Source organism: Hordeum vulgare, chromosome 1H (assembly GCF_904849725.1).
Source record: "Hordeum vulgare subsp. vulgare chromosome 1H, MorexV3_pseudomolecules_assembly, whole genome shotgun sequence".
Taxonomy (NCBI): Eukaryota; Viridiplantae; Streptophyta; class Magnoliopsida; order Poales; family Poaceae; genus Hordeum; species Hordeum vulgare.
The window spans coordinates 65,578,487-65,598,726 of record NC_058518.1 but is presented as its reverse complement, the minus strand read 5'-3'; the positions used below and the strand labels follow the sequence as shown (position 1 = coordinate 65,598,726).

The following is a 20,240-nucleotide window of genomic DNA, read 5'->3' as shown; positions in this document are numbered from 1 at the left end:
GCCCCAGCGGTGGCCCCGCCGGAGTACGAACTGCCGTCGGAGCAGTTCGTTCTCCGCGAGGACGGCGACCCCGACGATTCGCCGGGGCTACCCGTCGCCCTACGGGCGTCTCAGGCGACGGCGGAGGTGGCGAGGGAAGAGGCGGAGATCGCGGCGGTTATCCAGGCGGCGGCGGCGTTGGCGGGAAACCCGGCACCCGTCGGCGAGGACGACGACGACGGCGACATCGACTGGGATGGACTCGCCAACAACTCCGACGACGACGGCGCGGTGGCCGGGCGAGCGTCGTTTACCTCGATTAGATTAGTTTTAGATTTTAGTAATGTTTAATTAAATTTCAGTTTTAGTTTTTAATTATGTTCGAATGAAATCGGCAATTAACTATGAAATTTTATCAAAGTTTATTATGAATCTAAATTAAGTGTTATTATTATTATTTGTTTGAAATATTTAAATTTGTTTAGATAAGTTATATATATATATATATAAAGTTTAGAAAAATGGAAAAAAACTAAAAATGAATAGCATATTTTTTTTAAAAGATGTGAACATTCTATAAAAATGGAAAAAAGTTATATGAACAATTTGCAAAATTTCAACAAAATCAGAGACCAAACGCGCACGTTGTGTCACGTCCGACATCTGTTTTTGCCTGTTTTTGAATGGAAATTTAAAAAAGCACGGATTGTCAGAAAATTTTAAAATTTGATGCGCCGCCTTGTGAAGTTCATTAGGAAGCGTGAAAAAATGAAAAAAAATGTCATGAAGGGGAGTTGCAAGATCGCGTTGTAACACCTCTTCGGTCCATACCGACACCAATGGATTGCACATGATGTACATGGCTGCATGCATGAAATTTATCCAACTTTTGCCGGTACCTGAGAATGCACATGCAATGATGCCACGCAAAATTTCGACGAAATCAGAGACCGCATGTTGCGTCACGTCCGGCATCTGTTTTTGCCTGTTTTTGAATGGAAATTCAAAAAAAAACACGAATTGTGAGAAAATTCTAAAATTTGACGTGCCGTCTTGTGAAGTTCATTAGGAAGCATGGAAAAAAATGAGAAAATTTCATGAAGGAGAGTTGCAAGATCGCGTTGTAACACCTCTTCCGTCTATACCGACACCGATGGGTTGCACATGATGTACATGGATGCATTTATGAAATTTATCCAACTTTTGCCGACACCTGAGAATGCACATGCAATGATGCCACGCAAAATTTCGACGAAATCGGTGACCAAACGCACGTTGCGTCACGTCGGCATGTGTTTTTGCCTGTTTTTGAATGGAAATTTTTAAAAAAGCACGGATTGTCAGAAAATTCTAAAATTTGACGTGCCACCTTGTGAAGTTCATTAGGAAGCGTGGAAAAAAATATAAAAAAATTCATGAAGGGGAATTGCAAGATCGCGTTGTAACACCCCTTCCATCCATACCGACACCAATGGGTTGCACATGATGTACATGGATGTATTCATCAAATTTACAATGGGTTGCACACGATGTACATGGATGTATTCATCAAATTTACCCAACTTTTGCCGGCAGCTGAGAATGCACATGCAATGATGCGACGCAAAACTTCGACGAAATTGGAGACCAAACGCACGTTGCGTCACGTCGGGCATCTGTTTTTGCCTGTTTTTGAATGGAAATTCAAAAAATAGCACGAATTGTTAGAAAATTTTAAAATTTGACGTGTCGCCTTGTGAAGTTCATTAGGAAGCGTATAAAAAATGAAAAAAATTCATGAATGGGAGTTGCAAGATCGCGTTGTAACACCCCTTCCGTCCATACCGACACCGTTGGGTTGCACATGATGTACATGGATGCATTCATGAATTTTACCCAACTTTTGCCGGCACCTGAGAATGCACATGCAATTATGCCATGCAAATTTTCGACGAAATCGGAGACCAAACGCACGTTGCGTCACGTCGGCATCTGTTTTTGAATGGAAATTAAAAAAAGCACGGATTGTCATCAAATTCTAAAATTTGACGTGCCGCCTTGTGAAGTTCATTAGTAAGCGTGGAAAAAAATGAAAAAATTTCATGAAGGGGAGTTGCAAGATCGCGTTGTAACACCCCTTCCGTCCATACCGACATCAATGGGTTGCACATGACGTACATTGATGTATTCATGAAATTTACCCAACTTTTGCGGGCACCTGAGAATGCACATGCAATGATGCCACACAAAATTTCGACGAAATCGGAGACCAAACACACGTTGTGTCACGTCCGGCATCTGTTTTTGCCTGTTTTTGAATGGAAATTCAAAAAAAAAAGCACGAATTGTCAGAAAATTCTAAAATTTAACGTGCCGCCTTGTTAAGTTCATTAGGAAGAGTGAAAAAAAACTAAAAAAATTCATGAAGGAGACTTGCAAGTTCATATGGAAAGATTTGTTTTCCCATATAGATAAATTTCGTTTTTAATATGAAAAAAATAAAACTGACGTCGCCATATTTTTTCCCACGACGGCGGGATTAGCGACGTGCATGCCCTAGCCCTACATGGACGTGATCTTGCCGCCGCCGTGCCCCCGACGCCTCGCTCTACACTCCCCTGACACCTCGCCCCCGACGTGTTCTCGCCGCTGCCGTCCAGCCCCGCCGCCCTCCATCCATCCTGACGCCGCTGTGATCTGTCACCTCGTGCGCCCATCACAACTTCGTCGTCGCGACCTTCACCGTCCGTGCGTCGCCGCAGCCTTCACCGTCCGTCCGGGCGTCGCCGTGGTCGTCACCGTCCGTCCGCCGCCGCGGCCTTGACCGTACGTCACTGCGTCGCCGCGGCCTTCACCGTCCGTCCGCCGTCGGCCTTCATCATCCGTCCGTCCGTCCTTCATCGACCTTCTAATTGGGTAACTATATTTATAATGTTTTCATATTATTATTGAAATATCAAATAAGTTGCATCGTACGTGACAATTTTTTTAAATTATGAAGGATGGATATGGACAGTGTGATTCCATGTTCTGTTGAGAAGTGGGTTAGCCTTGTTGATAAACTTTCAGCAAGTCAAAAAATTTACGTTTTATGAAACGGATTTGCAAGGCATGTTACAAATGCTTCCGTCAAGATGTGTGAACTTTTACTTCACTTTTTGATCCAAGGCTACAATCGCCATAATAAAAAAAATCATGGTTCAAGAGTCATTTGATAGTAAAGGCCTTATTTCAATAGGGCATGATGATGTGTTATCTATCTTTGGGTTGAAAAATCAAGGAGTTGATGTAGTTGGTTTTCTTAGAACGGAAGGACAAAAAAACTATGAAAAGAATACCAACTAATTTTGTGGACACAAAAAAGGGTAAGATGATGATTGATGATCTTATCACTAAAATTGTGAAGAATGTAAACACGGATGATGACTTTTTCCGGATGACGTTTCTAGTTTTGTTGGGAACAGTAATCGCACCAGTCTCCCATGAATATATTCCGAAGGAATATTATGCCTTAGTTAAGGACAAAAAGATGATAAGTAAGTTCAACTGGAACGAGTTTACTTTGAAGTTCTTTCTTTCGGAGATTGGAAAGGTTCTAGAGGATGGCCGTGTTAGGGAATGGCCACATGGGAACCTTGCCCTTTTGCAGGTAAGTATTATTCAAATTATTACTTACGTATTGTTAGTCAAATATATATTATTTAAATTTATTTGGTGTATTACAGTATGCATATTGGGAGAAAGTACAGCCAATTATAGATCCAAAATATGATCCGTTGTCACTTATGAGCCCCTTGATGAGGAACTGAACGGAACCTCTCACGAAGAAAAGAGACAAATACGACTATGATTATGGTCGTGGTGTTGGAATGGTAATCCATATTATCTAAATTTATTTTTTAATGTTACATTTCCATGGTTCGAATTATTGTCTAAATTTGATGTGTAATTATCGCTCTCTAATTATTGTTTTTGTAGATTGATGAAAATATTACATATGGGTATAGGGTGAAAAAAATTTCTCAAGAACAAGCTGAAAAAAATAAAAAATCAAGTACTAAAAAATCTACTGTTAGTGGAAAGAAGAAATAGAGCAACACATCATAGGCTTCCGCGAGCAATGTTATGGACTGCATTTGGCATGAGCTGAAGGAAATACGCAAGGACATGCGTCGCTTGCCAGAGTTATGCACACGGGTAACGGTGCAACACATTTTTACTATCGTGCATAATATATTTCATTGACTTACATAACTCTTGTGAATAAATATTTTTTTAGAGGATGATTGAGAAAATGAACAAAATCGGTGTGTTCTATAGAACCGGTAACATGGAGGAAGAAGAAGAGAATCTATATGGTGACATTAATGAATCTACAAATGATGGTGCATTTGGTCATAAGGAGTTTGTTTATCAGTCTGATAAGGACGACTATCGCACACCTTCTCAAGGTAAAATTAATAAGGAAAAGGACGATGACGGTGGTAAGGTACCTTATTATTGCACTGCAGAATATCTGAATAGTTTCAAGGGTGATTGGAATGATCCTATCGAAGTAACTGAGGTATCAGATGAGAAGGCGGTCACGTCTTTAGATACAAATGAAATTTCATCACAAGGATCGGGTCATTATAATGGAGTAGATGAGCAAGTGAAAAAGGGGCTTGGCAAACGTAAACGCACTGCATCAAGAGCCGTAAAGTCTCCTTTTGTTGTTGTTAAACCCATCAAGCGTGCAAAACGTTCTGCCAAAGCGAGTAAGATTGTTATGAATCAATATTTTTTTCGTAAAGCAAAGTTTATTATAGAGTTACGTTTACTAATTTTAATTTATAATTTGCAGAACTGTTTAATAAAGTGGATGGTAAGAAAACTAGTGCTGACGTTGATGTGATAAAAGCGAGTGTTATGTTCTTATGCACATGTGAGCGCTCAAAGAAACATAAAGCTACAGAAATTTTCAATGATGGTGTGACCGACGCTTTGACTGTAGAGAGAGCTTGTCAGATTCTGAACCGCCAATGAATAAGCGGCGATATAAGTTATTTATATTTTGAACATTATATTTGACAAGAAAGTACAATCATTACATTTATTATATTATTTTCAGGTTATGAATGCGTACTCATCTTTTTTGTTGGGGGAAGCTAAAGACGAACGTTACATAATATCTACTTGGAGGGTGAAGTGGCTGCTTGAATATAGAAATGATAAGAATTAAACGGTAATGAGTATGAAAAAGTGTCAAATTCTAATGAACCCGTAAATAGGTGTCTCAACGAGTATTTCAAAGCACCTAAGGTATGTTCTTGTGGTTGTAATGTATACAAATAATGCACTAGTATAACAAATGTTGCATTGATCTGGTTAATATTTTCTTTTTTCTTTATGCAGGCTTATATGGCTCTCAACAAGGATAACACCCATTGGGTTACGGTCGTCATGCATAAGGAAAAGGAAGAGTTCCAGGTTCTAGACTCGATGGGAAAAGAACTTCAGTACAACTAGAAAACTCGTTGATGACTTGGTAGGTTTTAATACATATTTGCATTGCGAAACCATTGTGTGTTTACATTATTTATTGAAAGTTTCTTGCATTCTTATTGTTATTTTTAGAGAAGAGAAATTGGAGCAGATATTGCAGAAGCAAATGCAACCGGATCTGTGCAATATCTGGATGTATCAACATGGCCTATTAAAACCTACGACATGCCTCAACAAGAAGATGGGTGAGTATGTAGTTGAATATAACATTGATGTATTATATGTGTGTGATGCATAATTATTTATTGTTAATTGCATGCATCAGGAAGTCATGTGGATTATTTGTTCTTCATTGCTTTAAAAATTGGAATGACGATACATGGGATCGATCTTTTTCTAGGTACAAAACTAATATTAGTACTCTTTACTATGAACACTTATAGTGGACTAAAATGATTTGAGTGTTGTTTTGCAGAGATCAGTTGATAATTTGAGCGAGCTAATGATAGTGCAAATTATTTTTTCTTTAACGAACACACTTGGGGAAATGAACGAACAAAGTTATTAGGATTGTAAGGAGGAAGAAATAGATGACACTAGAGGAGATTCATGCGTGTTTGAGTTTACTACGAGACTAGATTATTTTATGATTTTCGTATATCTTTTGAAAAAAAATTAAGAGACATATAAATTGTCCACATATATTTTATCATATTTTGTGTTTAAAGATTTTATACGTAATGGCAATTCTATTGTTTTAGTAATATATAAATATTACGTTGTTGTTGAAAATTCTATAAAATTTGCTATCTTGTCGGTGCATGTCGTCCCCTCGCCGACGGGATCAACTGCGCCCGCGCGGCGTTGGTGCATGCAGCCGGCGCGACGTTTTTGAACGAACGAACTGACGGGGTCAACTGCGTCCACGTGGCGTCGGTGCATGCAGTCGGCGTGATGTTTTTTGCACGAAAAAACTGACGGGACAACTGCGTTCGCGTGGCGTCGATGCATGTAGTCGCTGTCAGGACGGCTGCGCGCGTGACGCCTGCGCATGCTGTCGGTGCAACGGGTTTTTGCACGGAACACACAGCGCCGTCATGGCGTCGTTGCATGCAGTCGCTGTCAACTGCTCCCACGTGACGTTGGTGCATGCAGTCGTTGTTAACTGCTCCCGCCTGACGTCGGTACATGCATTTTGCATTAAAAATAGCACAATCGACGTCGGCTGAAGTGCACATAGTATTATCTTATATAACACGAACAACATATTGTCTTAAATAACATGAAAAACATATACGTATAGTCTCAGATAACATGAAAAACATATACAAATTGTCTTATGTAACACAATATTATTACACATATAAAAAATCTCAAGATTGCAATAACACCGCTTCTGTCTTCAACCCCAGTTACTGCATGAAATAAATTATAGATTATAAGAAAATAATTATCGAAACAAAACAACATAAGTAAAATAAACAAACGAAAATACATATTAATACGTACTCTGGATTTTGGTTGCAAGTCGCCTTGTTATGACCTCGAAGTCTGCATAGTCTACATAGGCGACCGCTTTTCTCATCAAATGATTTTAGTCTTCCATTTTTGGTCACCTTAGGAACATTCTTACCCTGACCTCTACTATTCTGTTTAGGTGCCCCTTTGGTGGACACCTTCACTGGATCACGAATAATAATATGATTCTGCTTAGGCTGAAATTCGTCATTACTCATAAAGCTTTGCTGACTAGGTTCTTCATTATTCAAGATGTCCTTACTCGCTATAATTTCTTTCATTGCTGCCAGCATCTTGTCGAATAAGAATGGGTTATGACATGCGATATGAGAATCTTCTGCAGACACACTGCTCAACTTACTATATCTAGCTCTGGCCTCAGTACCCGTCCAACCCCATGAAAATAGATCGCTGATGCGCTTCACGGGCAATCCAGATATTGCTTTCTTTGTGAACCGTCGTAGGATACAACACTTAGGTATTGCAGGTAAGTTGAGTGCATTCAAAACATGAAGAATATGTTTGCAAGGAAGGCATTTGCGAGTCATACTTCGACAACTGCACTTTATAGTTTCTGCAGAGTTACCTGGTGCGTAGTCCACATTAAACCTATGATCCCTGTTATTTTTCCAAGCAACCAAGAATCTGTGACTGTCTGCTCCTCTTAATCTATCAATTACCTCAAGCTGATGTACCTTTTCTAAATCTTCCTGCAAGATGTAAAAGTTTGCCTTCGTGAATGCTTTGGCAGCAAACACCTCAATGGTCTTGCACTCAGTCACTACTACTGGTAGAGTCTGTGAGGCCACACAATCGTCATGCGATTCATTCTCGCGCAGGCGCATGATGCAATTCTCATAGTGTACAATCATGTCAACAATTGTCATACCGTAGTCCAGATGTAGGTGCAGGCATGAGTTCAGGCTCTCGCTCCTCTAATTACTCCACATACCAAGAAATAACCCACCAGACAAATATGATGCAGCCCAAAGCTTCTTCTTCCTGTACATCCTATGGGGCCATGTTTTTGTTTTCTCCGTCTGCCATTTCTGTACAAACGCGACCCATCTCTCCTTGAAAACTGTATGTGTGGTGGGGTAGTACAAGAGTGACCTGAATTCCTTCAATGACTTGTGGTGGAGGTGTTTCTGCATGTTTTTTTCGATATGCCATGAACATAGAAGATGCCACACGTCAGGAAGCACCTTCCTGATAGCACTTATCATCGCTACATCTCCATCAGTAATTACAGACTCGGGCTTCTTCTGACAGTGAGCTTTCAAAAACGTCTCTAACAGCCAAACATACGTACCTTCAGTCTCATCTAAAACAATGGCGCATGCAAAAACCGTAGTGCAACGGTGATTGTTGAGACCAACAAAAGGGATAAATGGCATTCCATACCTATTCATCTTGTACGTATTGTCGAACACAGTGACATCACGATAGTCAAGATAATCCCGACGTGATTGCGAATCACACCAGAACATGTTGTTCACCCTACCTTAAGTGTCAACAGTATGCTCAAAGAAGAAATCCGGATCCCTGTCCTTTCTAGCCAACATGATTCCTATAGCAGTGTCAGCATCACCCTCGGCAAGTAATTTCATCTTCTCCCTATAACACATATTATACAACTTCCTCCATCCAAACCCTATCTTAGTGTACGAACCGTACCTGCCGACAATGTTATCAAAAATGATGTGCTTTCTTATCCCAGCTCCTGCCATAGCTAAAATCTCTGCTTTGTGGAAATCTTTGATCACATTGTGAGACCGGAGGAAAGGGACTTCGTTCGGTTTTGCAAGAACATGGTTGTGATCATCGAAGAAACTGCTGACATACCAAAGTCCACTCTTTCTATCAAGCTTCACTTTTAAATGGGCTTCACAGAAGCATCGACTCTCCGGTCTTAGTCTGCGGGTCCGGCCTTCCATGGTTAAATTTTTTGCCTGTCTTTTTCCTGCCCTGGAACAAAGATACCTCCTCATGCGTAAAACGTTTTGGGAACCTTTTCCAAATCTTTTCAAGTCCTTCCTGATACTAAATCCACGATCTCTCGCGTACTGGTTATAGAACATGTACGCCTCTCCTTCTGACCTGAATGTCTTGGCCATGACTTCCCAATGCCTATCCAATGTCTCTTGCTGATATTCATCATAGTCGATGTCAAGGTCAAACTCAAGATCGCTAACATGCTCATCGTTCCCACTAGGACCATCAACACCCCCCTCCAAAATAAGACATATCACCATGCTTGCTATGTTTTCAGTTTTCATAAGTAATTTGAACATGTAATATAACTTACTTCGCTCATATTTCCTTCATTAGATGCATTGTCATCATCCTCATCATTATCCTCATCCTCATCATTGTTATCATCCTCATTATTATCATCATCCTCATCATTGTCATCATGTAAAGTTCTCGCCTCAGTGTCACCATCGGTATTTCTCTGTGCAGATTCAAAACTGTAAGTGGTAATACAATTTGTATGCTAGTAATAATACAACCACATATTTGAAACATACCTGGGTTCCACTTTCAGCATAAGATTGTTCATCTATATCGTAATCGTCATTGTCATCATTGGCATGCACCTATTTAAATTCAATAGCAATTGTAAGTGTTAATGTAATAGCTTATATTTTCATTATTTATAGTCAACGTACACAACACTTACATTACCACTATATGATTCATCCTGACTCATATAGTTGTGTCCGAGTGATTTATTTGCATTCAATGACGAAGATTCATCCTCACTACTAGAGTCATCGCCAGCATATCCGGTGTTGTCTTGCTCTAATAATAAACCTTTCAATAGGTGTTATATCAATGTCACAATAAACACTCATACAATGAAATCATGAAAAATTGTATGGATTAAATGAGAAAACTTACTGTCCGTCGTCGAAGGGTTGATCGACATCATTCGCTGTGTTCGACGTCGATGCACCGGTGGCTGCAACGTCGGCGTTTGAAGATGGTACACCACGTCGGTCACTGCAACCGCCGGCGTCGAAGCGAAGGGAGGGGGGTCACGTCGCTGGTGGAGACGTGTGCGGTGGCGTACCGGCGGCGGCGGAGGAGACGTCGCGTGGTGGACTCGCGGCGGTGGAGACGATGGGGGGAGTCCCGTCGGCGGTGGAGACGACGCGTGATGGACTCGCGGCGTCGGCGGAGACGTGCGGGGGTGGAGCCACGTCGGCGCCGGAGACGGCGATGGAGACGACGCGTGGTGGAGTCGCGACGGCGGCGGTGGAGGCGTGCGTGATGAAGATAGGTTTTTTTCTTTTTTTTTCCAACCCAACCGTCGACGCGTGGGCTGACGTGGCGTACGTACGATGGGCGGGCGGACGGGGTGACGGATACTGTAGAGAACGTGTAATGACCATACTGCCGTTATATGTTTAGTGGGGGTTGTACCGAAGTGCTTCTCAACAACATATGTTTCCTTCTTAATCTGCGGTGTGCCAATGTTACTAAAGATCTATTTACCCGTGATCTTGATGGCTTGACTGATCCGGTTGCTCTACATGGAGCCCTACTAACCACACATGACAAGAGAGCTAGCTTGATTTGGTCGAGTTCCCTTTGTATCTTTGGGCATCGGGTGCGAATACAACCATACAAGTTTCACATGGGAGGCTCTACGAAGATGCCCAGTCACATGAAGGCCACTTTGCACAGCAAACGACCCAACATTTGGGATCAACAGTACACGCATTATAGACATGCCTTTCTATCCAAATTAAAGCAGCCCATGATCGAATGATTGCCCTAGCTAGCAGCTAGCAACAGTGTAGAATTAAGCATCTGCAGAGTCCCACAAAGAAGACACCTCTCCTATAGCTAGGATGGAGCCTATAAATGAGGATCCAACCCAGCTCAAAGAACACACACAGTCTTCTCGCTATAGATCGATCAACGTTAATCCAGCTAATTAGATCGATATATATCGACATAGAATAGCGAAGTCCGGCAATGTTCCGCGGAGGCAGCAGGAGCAAGACGGAGGTGACGATCACGGGCACTGGTAATGAGCTGCCCGTCGACGGCGTGGTGCGGGTGAGAAAAGTGGAGAGGATCCAGCCCTACAACCTCGTCTCCAGGACATCGGTGCTCCACGGTGAGCACGCCACCTCGCCGGCGACGTCTGGACCGGCGGAGAGCCTGGCCGTCAGCGTCGTCCGTACAGGGGACATAGCGATAGTGGACGATAAAGATAAACCCGACGACTTACTCTCGGTGTCTATCGTGTAGAACTAATTCTAAGTTGACGACTGCGTCATACTATGAGGGACATGCACGTGTATCACACTTATAATGCATCCTCACAGGAAAACATATACTGCATCCAGACCAACGGCTTAGCAGGCTATGGACATCTGGGTCTTATGTACAATTGCATCAGTGGGTGAAGAGGATCTAGGAAAGAAAAATAAGGATGAGTTTTCTAATTATATGTTAAGATCAAAGCTTCTTTAATTTAAACGTGGATTCACTGAAATGCCTCACAAAAAATAAACGTAGCTCAAATATTCGTACTCCTAAAAAGCAGAATTCCGCTACTGTTGAGGTCTTTCATGGTTGAGCGCATCCAACAATTCTACAACCTTTCGGAGAGATGCCTCAATACTCTTGCTTAACCCTTGGTGAGCCTCACAAGATTTGTTCGAAGTTCACCACCTTGGGCGAGTATAGGGGTGGATTAACAAGCTAATTGACTCGTTAAGGCTTGGCTTATTAAGCTCATGCTCGTTAAGGATCGGTTTGTTAAGCTCTAGGCTTAACGAGCAAAAAACTTTGATGGACTTTATTTATTGAAAGCTCGTTAAACTTTTTTTTTGAAAGTTCGAGCCTTGCTGACGATGTCATTGATAGCAGGAAGCAATGGAAAAAAACAAAGTGGTGTGAAGATTCTAGGATCAAGGGTTGGTTAACCACATGCCGATCAAACAGCCCCCCCTTCCAAAAAAAAAGAAGCAAAAGAAAACCGGGACTAGCTGATATCTCACGGAGGTTTCTCGAAGGGGCTCTCAATGCATCTAGCTCCTGCTAACCTCCATTGCTCCATACTGTTTGTTATCTTTGCGATGATGTCTCTGATGCTTGGGTGTTTTTTCTGAAAGGTGCACTGATTGTGCTCCTGTCAAATCGCCCAACATGCAAGAAGTCTTATAGTGTTGGTTCCCTTCTTCCATTTGCCAGCGGTTTCATCCTTAGATTTTTGTGCAATGTCCGTGGTTGTTATATGCTCCCATTCCGCCTTCGGTTTGAGAGTGGCACATCCTTCCCATTGGCTGATCTTGTTCCATAACTCTTGCGCTGCCGGGCAAGTTTAGAAAAGGTGCTTGCTAGATTCTAAATTACGGGCGCATAGATGACAGAAGTATTCATTGGGCCAACCCCTCCGCTGCAGCCTGTCGTTGCACCACAACCTGTCTTGGAACATCAGCCAAGGCATTATCTTCACCGTACCCGGCGCCCACGCCTTCCATATGAGATTTTGGAAGCAGGAAGAGACCCTTCCTTGCAACTGCATGGAGTACGCAGATCTCGCAGAGTAATGCCCAGACTTTCCCTGCGCCATAGAATGTGATCCGGACTGCCCTCCTATAGCTGAACATCCATCCCGTGTAGCAGCCTGTGAAGGTAGACGCAGTCTTGGATAATGTCATGGTTGTTGCCGTGTGCGAGGTCCCTAATCTAGGCCTCATCCGTAATAGCCTCCCAAACTGTCCCTTGCTTCCTTTTCGAGTACTGAAAAAGCTCCAAATATTGCGACGCAAGGGGTATCTAACCCAACCAAGAGGAGTGCCAGAAAGATGCCGAACGACCATCCCCGATGGTGATGGATGTTCCGGCGGTGAACAAAGCCCTATCGCTGTTGTTGCAAGGCACCTCCGTGCCCACCCATGGTCGGTCCAGGCGATGCCATGGCATCCAAAGCAATCACAATCTAAGGGCCCTACCGAATTTTTGAAGGTCCGGGATCCCCAGGCCCCCAAGCTCTGTTGGGGAGAAAACCGTGCTCCAGTTGACCTTGCATCCCGCCCTTGAAAGCTCATCATTACTGCTCCAGAGGAAACGGTGCATGCATTTGTCCAGCTCCTTCAAGAGTTTGCTCGGGAGCGGAAGCACCGTCATGGCGAAAGTTGGCATGGCCAAGAGCACGCATCACACAAACTACCCCGCGGCCTGCGATGTGCAAGAGGCGGCCCTTCCATCCTGCTAACCGAGCTTTGATCCTATCAATGATGAACTGCAGGAGCACTAGACGTAGCCGACCAAGGTATACCGGCAAGCCTAGGTATCTAATGGGGAACGGGGCCATACCACCGTCGAAGTCTCCCAACACGTCATGGAGGTCTATGTCCTCGCATATGATTGGTGACATCGAAGATTTGTCAAGGTTGATTCTAAGGCCCGATGCTTTACCGAGTCCATCTAGGATGCGCATGAGTGAAGTGATCTGTTGTCGATGAGGTGTAACAAAGATGACCGCGTTGTCGACGTATAAACTAACGTGAAGTCAGTTATTGCTGCCTGGGATGGGTTGCAGCGCTCCTAGCTCCATGCCTCCATGGCGGCGGAGAGCAAGTGGTGCAGCAGATCTATGGCGACGATGAAGAGGAAGGGGGAGAGTGGGTCTCCCTGCCTTAGGCTGCGTCTATGAAGAATCTTTTCACCTGCAACACCTTGTGATCTTCTTATGGTGAAAAGACTCCTAATCTTCTCCCAGCAGCATTTGAAAAAGGATCCATTGAATTCGTAAGGCCCTGGTGATTTTTTCCTACGGGGAGTTGCAGATCGCGTTCCAGACTTCTTCCTCCGTGAACGGGTTGTCCAGACCGCCTGCCTGGAGATATGGCAGCTCTAAAGCGTCCCAGCTGATGCCTTTTCTCGTGTGTGCCCTACTGCCTACAGTAGCGGAGAAGTGTGCATGAAAGGCTGAAGCTTTGTCATTGTGGCTGGTAGCAATGGAAGAATGCATGTGAAGCGAGTGTATGAACTTCTTATGCTGCCTGGAATTGATCTTTGCCTGGAAGAAGTCCGTCTTGGCGTCCCCGGCCCGTAGCCAAGTTACGCGAGAGGCCTGCCGTCTACGTGCTCTCTCGATGGCCGCCAGCCTCATTATCCTAGTTTTCAAGAGTATTCGGAGGTGGTGCTCTGCCGGAGAGAGGAGCCTGGTCTCCTGAGCCACGTCGAGACGAAGGACGATCTCAGTGGCCAACTGCAATTGCATCTTAGTTTCGTTGCAGTAATTTTTTTCCAAAATCTTCAGGTCCCTAGCTACCTAACACATTTTAGTGTCAATGCGTTTGGATGCACATGTGGAGGCCACCGGTCTTTCCCATGCCCGCAGTACCGTATATTGGAACCGTGGGAACTTCGGCGAAAAATATTCAAATCAAAACCTAGCCGGCCGGAATGGCACCCTTAAAGCCGTGAGGAGGAGGGGGGCAGTGATCTAAGCAGGAGGTCGAAGTCGTGTGCAGGAGGTACGAGGGGAGTAGCGAGCCCCATTCATTGTTGCAAAAGAACTTGTGAATGCTAAGCATTGTTGGGTCTTCCTGCTCGTTGGACCAAGTGTATTTGTGGTTTTTACATTTAATCTGTGTGAGGCCCGCCGAGTCTATAGCCGCCCTAAATTTTCCTATCATTCTTAGTTGATGTTGGGGTTGTTTTTGTCGTTCGCCTTGTATATTAGGTTGAAATCTCCATTTATGATCCATGGTTCTCTGGTCGGGAGAGCCGAATTTCCGAGCTCCACTAAGAACGCATCCTTGAGCGAGTCTTCGACAGGGCCGTAGACGGTGGTAAGCCAGAAGCTAATCTTGGACTGAAGCACCGTAGCTCTCACGGTTATGGAGAATTGACCAACCGCATACGAGATGGCGTTTACTGGATTTTGATCCCAGAAGATGGCTGCCCCCTTTGGTTCCTAACGCCGGGAGCACCATGCAGTCGGATAGCCTACTACCTCCAATGTCTCGCACCAGAGTTTGGTTCCAGATTTCTAACTTAGTCTCTTGCATGCATAGGATAACAATCCTATGGGAGTCTACAATGTTTCTGACTACTTCTCGACTAGCTAGGTTGTTTAACCCCCTAACATTCCAGCTCATGATTGGATGTTGGTTTCAACCATTGAGCAACTTGGATAGTCTCCGAGATCTACCATAACTGAGAAGGAAAAACGGGAACACCTTCGATCTGCCGAAGGGCTGCCGACGGCCACCAATAGGCCCCAAATCCCGCCGGCAGGAAGCCACTCCTCTAAAACTACAACTTTGACTACACATAGGTAGGTCTAGGATGGTCCAACCTATCACTAGCCGCCTTTGGAGACATGATGACACTATCATCGGAGACCTGGGGCCTCCATGGCAGCTCCGTCGGGTCCGGCCATGCCAGCAGAGATCCTGAGGGCCTCCACCTCCATCTTTGTGAGCCTTGCGATAGCCTTCATGTCAGCATCGGACAGAGGCTCGTCGAAGCGCCTGATGAAGGCCTCTGCTCCTTTTTCCATCATCTTCTCCCTTGGTCCAAGGATGCTGAGGCAGTGAACGAGGCGCAGCGTGGCCCTCTGGCTAACCGGGACCGTCGATTGGTTGGCCGCCTTCCTGGCGTTCTGTCTTGTCGGTGTGGGGATTGGACTTGTCATCCTTGGGGTCTTGATGCGCGGCGGTGCTTCCCCTAGCACGGACGGTGATACGTCGATGAAGAGTTGCACCGGGTCGGCAGCGGCGCATGGCTCCTTCTCCTGCGGGTCATCGCCCGACTCCCTAACGATAACTACGTCCTTCGGCTGCCCGGATTACGAACGCGAGCCGGAGCCGCTCGAGTCCCCGATCTGCAGCTGTGACGTTAACAGACATTACCCCTTTGCTTTAGTCCTTACGTGTCTTTTATGAAGAAAGTGATCACATGAGGGGTATACTAGTTAACAAACCAAGAAATATTGCAATTTAACACAAAAAATATTTGTTGTGTTGTGGTAACGAGCTTAATGAGCTGCTAGTGAAAGTCGTTAGCTCGTTCATTAAGCTTGTTGAGGTTAACAAGCTGAAACTTATACTTGGCTCTGTTCATTAAGAAGGAGCCGAGCTACCGAGTGGTCATTAAACTCACGAGCTACGAGATTTTGGTGCAACCTTCCCGACATTCATCTTCCTCGGCTTATAAGAGCATCTTTAAATGAGAATTGCAATTTAACCTCTATATGTCCACAGACACGTTTGGTTGCGTCCAACGACAGATCCAGAAATAGGCCAAGCCCAGGACGAACCGGGCCAGGGCCGAGGCAGTCTTTGTTGACCGTAACAAATTGCTATAGTATTTGTTACAGCCAACAAAGCAAATGGTCCTCACGCCCGCCGCTTGGGCTGCTTGGGGCCCAAAACCGCCACTGGGTGGGTCTGCGGACAAGGTCGGCTTGCCCTTATTAGCTATTTAACCTTGCCACGGTGTTAGTATATAGTTGGGTTTTAATGTTAATATTTTTTAGGTACATCATACTACTTATAGGATTGTAGTATTCGAGGGGAAAGCTAGGGATTATGTCTGATCCCTTGCTTTCTATCAGATTAGTCAAAGGCCCTCCGATTGGAAGCGCACTGATCATTCAATTTGATATGAAAACCAACATGTGGTACCTTATAGGGAAATACTAGTCATCAAACTACTGATTCTTGTATCTTACCAGACCAGTCGTAAACCGTCAGATGCAATCTTGAATGAATGGTGGATGAAGCAAGGGTGCATGCTCCCATGGGACTTTCCAAACTACAATTGACCGGGGAATACCTACTGTCTTTTTGTGTTTGTGCACCTACATTTTAATATTTTTGTTTCTGTTGGGCTAGAAAATTGCTTTCACGGGGCAAACAAAAATGGGTTAAAGTTGTATATATGTGACACAAAATATATATCCTCTGTGTGTAGTTCTTCTCCCTCGGAGTTGGCCGGGCTCATTTCTACACTCTGCTTTATCCAAGTCCTCGGCGTGCTTGTGTGTGTCCCTATCCTAGATGTCTATTTGGTTGTAGTCTTCGGCTAGGACAAGCAATGAGCTTTGTTTTCTTTTATTTTTACCTTGTTCGCTCTGTTGTGTTGTAAGCTTCCTAGGTCCAAGGTGGTCTGTGTATGTTTGTAATTCTTGACCGATTGATGGCTTTGTTAACTAAAAGTCGGGTTTTCCGCGAGCCTTCGTTTCAAAATATGTATCCTCTTATTGGCCACAATATTACCATGTTACTCGAAATAGTCTTTCATCCCACTATATTAATATAGCAACCACCCAATACAACATGGACTTCATCGTTGGGGCAAACAACACAATCACACTCAAAAGAGAAAACAAGAGAGAGAAAATGCCTGCAGCACCGGAACAACGAAAGTTGTAGTTCCAAAATATTATTATGTTTCCATTATAAAAGTTTTATCTTCAAATTAAGAATAGTAATCTAGATGCCATATTTCTAGGTTTCCTACAAAATATCATACTTTGTTTAAGATATAAGCTTCTTACTGCCCATGCCTTGCTTCGGTACAACTGAAATTTTAATTTATTCACGAAGCACAAATTTAATCATCTGATTAAGCTAGCAGTCAGATGTTTACACCTCAGTGCGTCTTTTATATATGTTGTAAGAAAATCAAGCTATTGCTTCCTAAACTACGCTTCCTCTAGTTTGTTGCATATGATTCTATGGCAATGAACTTTTGCTTCATCCATTATAACGTTTGCTACTTTTATTATACAAACATTTTGCTTCAACCATTATCAGATACTACTGTATGCTTAAACCGCTACTGGTGTCTGCTTCAACCATTGTCAATGTTGCTTCTGTTTGTACATTTTATTATACAATCATTTTGCTTCTTTCCGTGAATTTTTGTATCAGCCAGTGTGATATTGTGCTTCCTTCTTTCTCACTTCATGCTTCAGCCGTATGGATTCCCAATGAGATGATGTATTGCTTCCTTCCGATTTTTAGAATTATTTTGAAGGAATTATAGGAAATGTAGTATCCAATCCAAATTCCTTTTGTAAGTCCTTTGTTTTCCCTGTGGCAGTAAACACTGTATGCTAATCCTATATAGGATTTAACTGAGCATATCACTCCAATAATGTATTTTCTATTTCTCTGTTTCGAGAACTCCGCGGATCAAAGAGGGTCTAAGAGTTAATGAAACAGGGCAAGGCTCTCTTAAAAAAATGAGCCAAAGTATTTATGCGCTACACTCTAGAGCGTACTAGATTGCTCTCTAATAACCGTGATGCGTCCCCGCTGATTCGGTCTAAGAATAGAGCTTTTATTGACGTGATAGATCATGGATCGTCTGAATATCTATAGCGGTTGGCGTGATCTATCTTTTGTCGATACCAATCTTTGTCAAGAGGTTGTTGTGCATAAGCAGAGGTGTCAGTGTGTAGCAATATCAGTATGTATCCACACATTTTGTGTACATATATGGTTTTGTGAAGTGATTAGTTCTTTTCAGTAGGAAAAAAAAACTGCCTATCTGAGTGTTGAATGTAGTACAAGGATTCTGGTAATTCTGCATTTGCTATAGGGCTATAGCCACCGGCCTGTTTTCCAAGCAGGAATCAAGCACTTTATCACTTTTAGACTTTTGAAGCGCACCTTCCTGCATTTCTGTCAATTGCAGATTGATTTTGCCTGTCCCCTTTATCCGCACGGTGCTGATCTTCAGGCTTCTAGAACATCTTAACTACTGATTCTTGCTAACTGATAACGTGCCGACCACAAAAATATCAGCATGAAACTGAAGCCCACTTGGCACTTGCGCTCGATGATACCGTGAGCAGAACTCCGCTAAGAACCTACAATTAGGAAAGTAAGATGGCAACCCTGCGATGATTTTGTTTTAGGAAACGAGGCCTGCTGCAGTGAACTGTCTGCTAGTCACTTATTCACGTCGTAATAGAACTTCTGAAATTATTAGGAACCTGTACGGCTGTAACAACTGCACAACCAGATGTTGCACTTGCAGTTTATGAGTGCTGTACTTTTTGGTGCTATGCACCGTTGGTGATGCATACGATTCACCAGACACCTGGCCGGCTAGCGATCGGAGCATTTTTCGGTTCACTTACACGTCCACAATTTTGCCTTACACGACCAGATAACAATCAGGAATCGGGTGATTTCGATGTCTCCATTTGAATCTTACTATCTTAGCTAGTTAGCTCTCCTGTTCTGAATTTGTAGGTTGTTGATATCCTCACGGTCAGAGTGCAGATCAATAATTGGAGGCAACGCCGCAGAGAGAGCAGTAGATGCTGCTTGTACGCACTGTCTTTGCTCCACGGAGCAAGGAGCCTATAAATCGAGGACCCATGGCCCACGCCATGAAATGCAATATCAAGGCAGCTGCTCCAAGAAAAAACGCAGGACGTGCCATGGCCATGGCCATGCCTCGTGCCAAGGCTACGGCTGCCGCCAACGGCGAGGTATGGGTGGAGAAGGTCGACAGGATCAGGTTCGTCTACAACGCCATCACCAAGCCGTCGGTGTACGTGAACCCAAGGGCGCCCACGGTGACGAGGAGGCCGGTAGCCGACTTCGGCATCTCCAGGGAGAAGATCGACGACTACATCGCAAGGAAGAAGAAGCAGTTTGCTCAGGAAGCCTAGTCTGTCAACTTATTCGAGCATCCCTAGATGCGTTGGCATTTTATTTTATGTTTGCTAATGACCTAGATTTGTTGGCAGGATCCCAACGGCCAACGTAGTGGTAGAAACTATCTCACCCAAGCGTGTACGGAGGACATGTATATAGAAATGTTTGCAGTTCTCGTGACATATTGTTGGGCAGATCTAAGACTGTAAATAATAATAAAAAACACGATGGAACTTATGGTTCAACAAACCCTTATCATTTTACACATATTGCCTCTGACTTAATTTTCTGTCAGTATTTTTTAGGAAAACAGTAGGAATTCCTTCTTGGTCAGCTTTGTGCTGCCAAATTCCGTTGCCGAGATCTTGCTACTCATTGTCCAAATCTGATGTGATTGCGATCACGACGGTCCATTCGTTTACGCATGCAGCCTTGCCGACATGCACGATCGACCTGATCCACTACCTTCAGTTCAAACTCAAGTCGGCAACTACACTACACTGCAGCATCTCGATCATGCACGCATCTAGGTAGTCCATCATCTAGTGTTCCACGCTCCACCCTTGTACGAGCTGATTCCTCCAATCAATGGAGGAATTATAGGCCTTTTCGCTGTACAAT

At 43.8% G+C, this 20,240-nt stretch overlaps 1 protein-coding gene across 1 annotated transcript; it reads left to right on the top strand.

Annotated features, from left to right (window-relative positions):
• Nucleotides 1–19,284: 19,284 nt before the first annotated feature.
• LOC123407152 lies at nucleotides 19,285–19,807 on the top strand. Its single transcript, XM_045100224.1, has one exon. It carries the CDS (start codon nucleotides 19,337–19,339, stop codon nucleotides 19,631–19,633), a length of 297 nt encoding a protein of 98 aa, XP_044956159.1. The 5' UTR covers nucleotides 19,285–19,336; the 3' UTR covers nucleotides 19,634–19,807.
• Nucleotides 19,808–20,240: the final 433 nt, after the last annotated feature.

Bases quoted from the DNA above. Each gene is read 5' to 3' on its own strand.
- LOC123407152 (XM_045100224.1), top strand. From the start codon at position 19,337: ATGGCCCACGCCATGAAATGCAATATCAAGGCAGCTGCTCCAAGAAAA.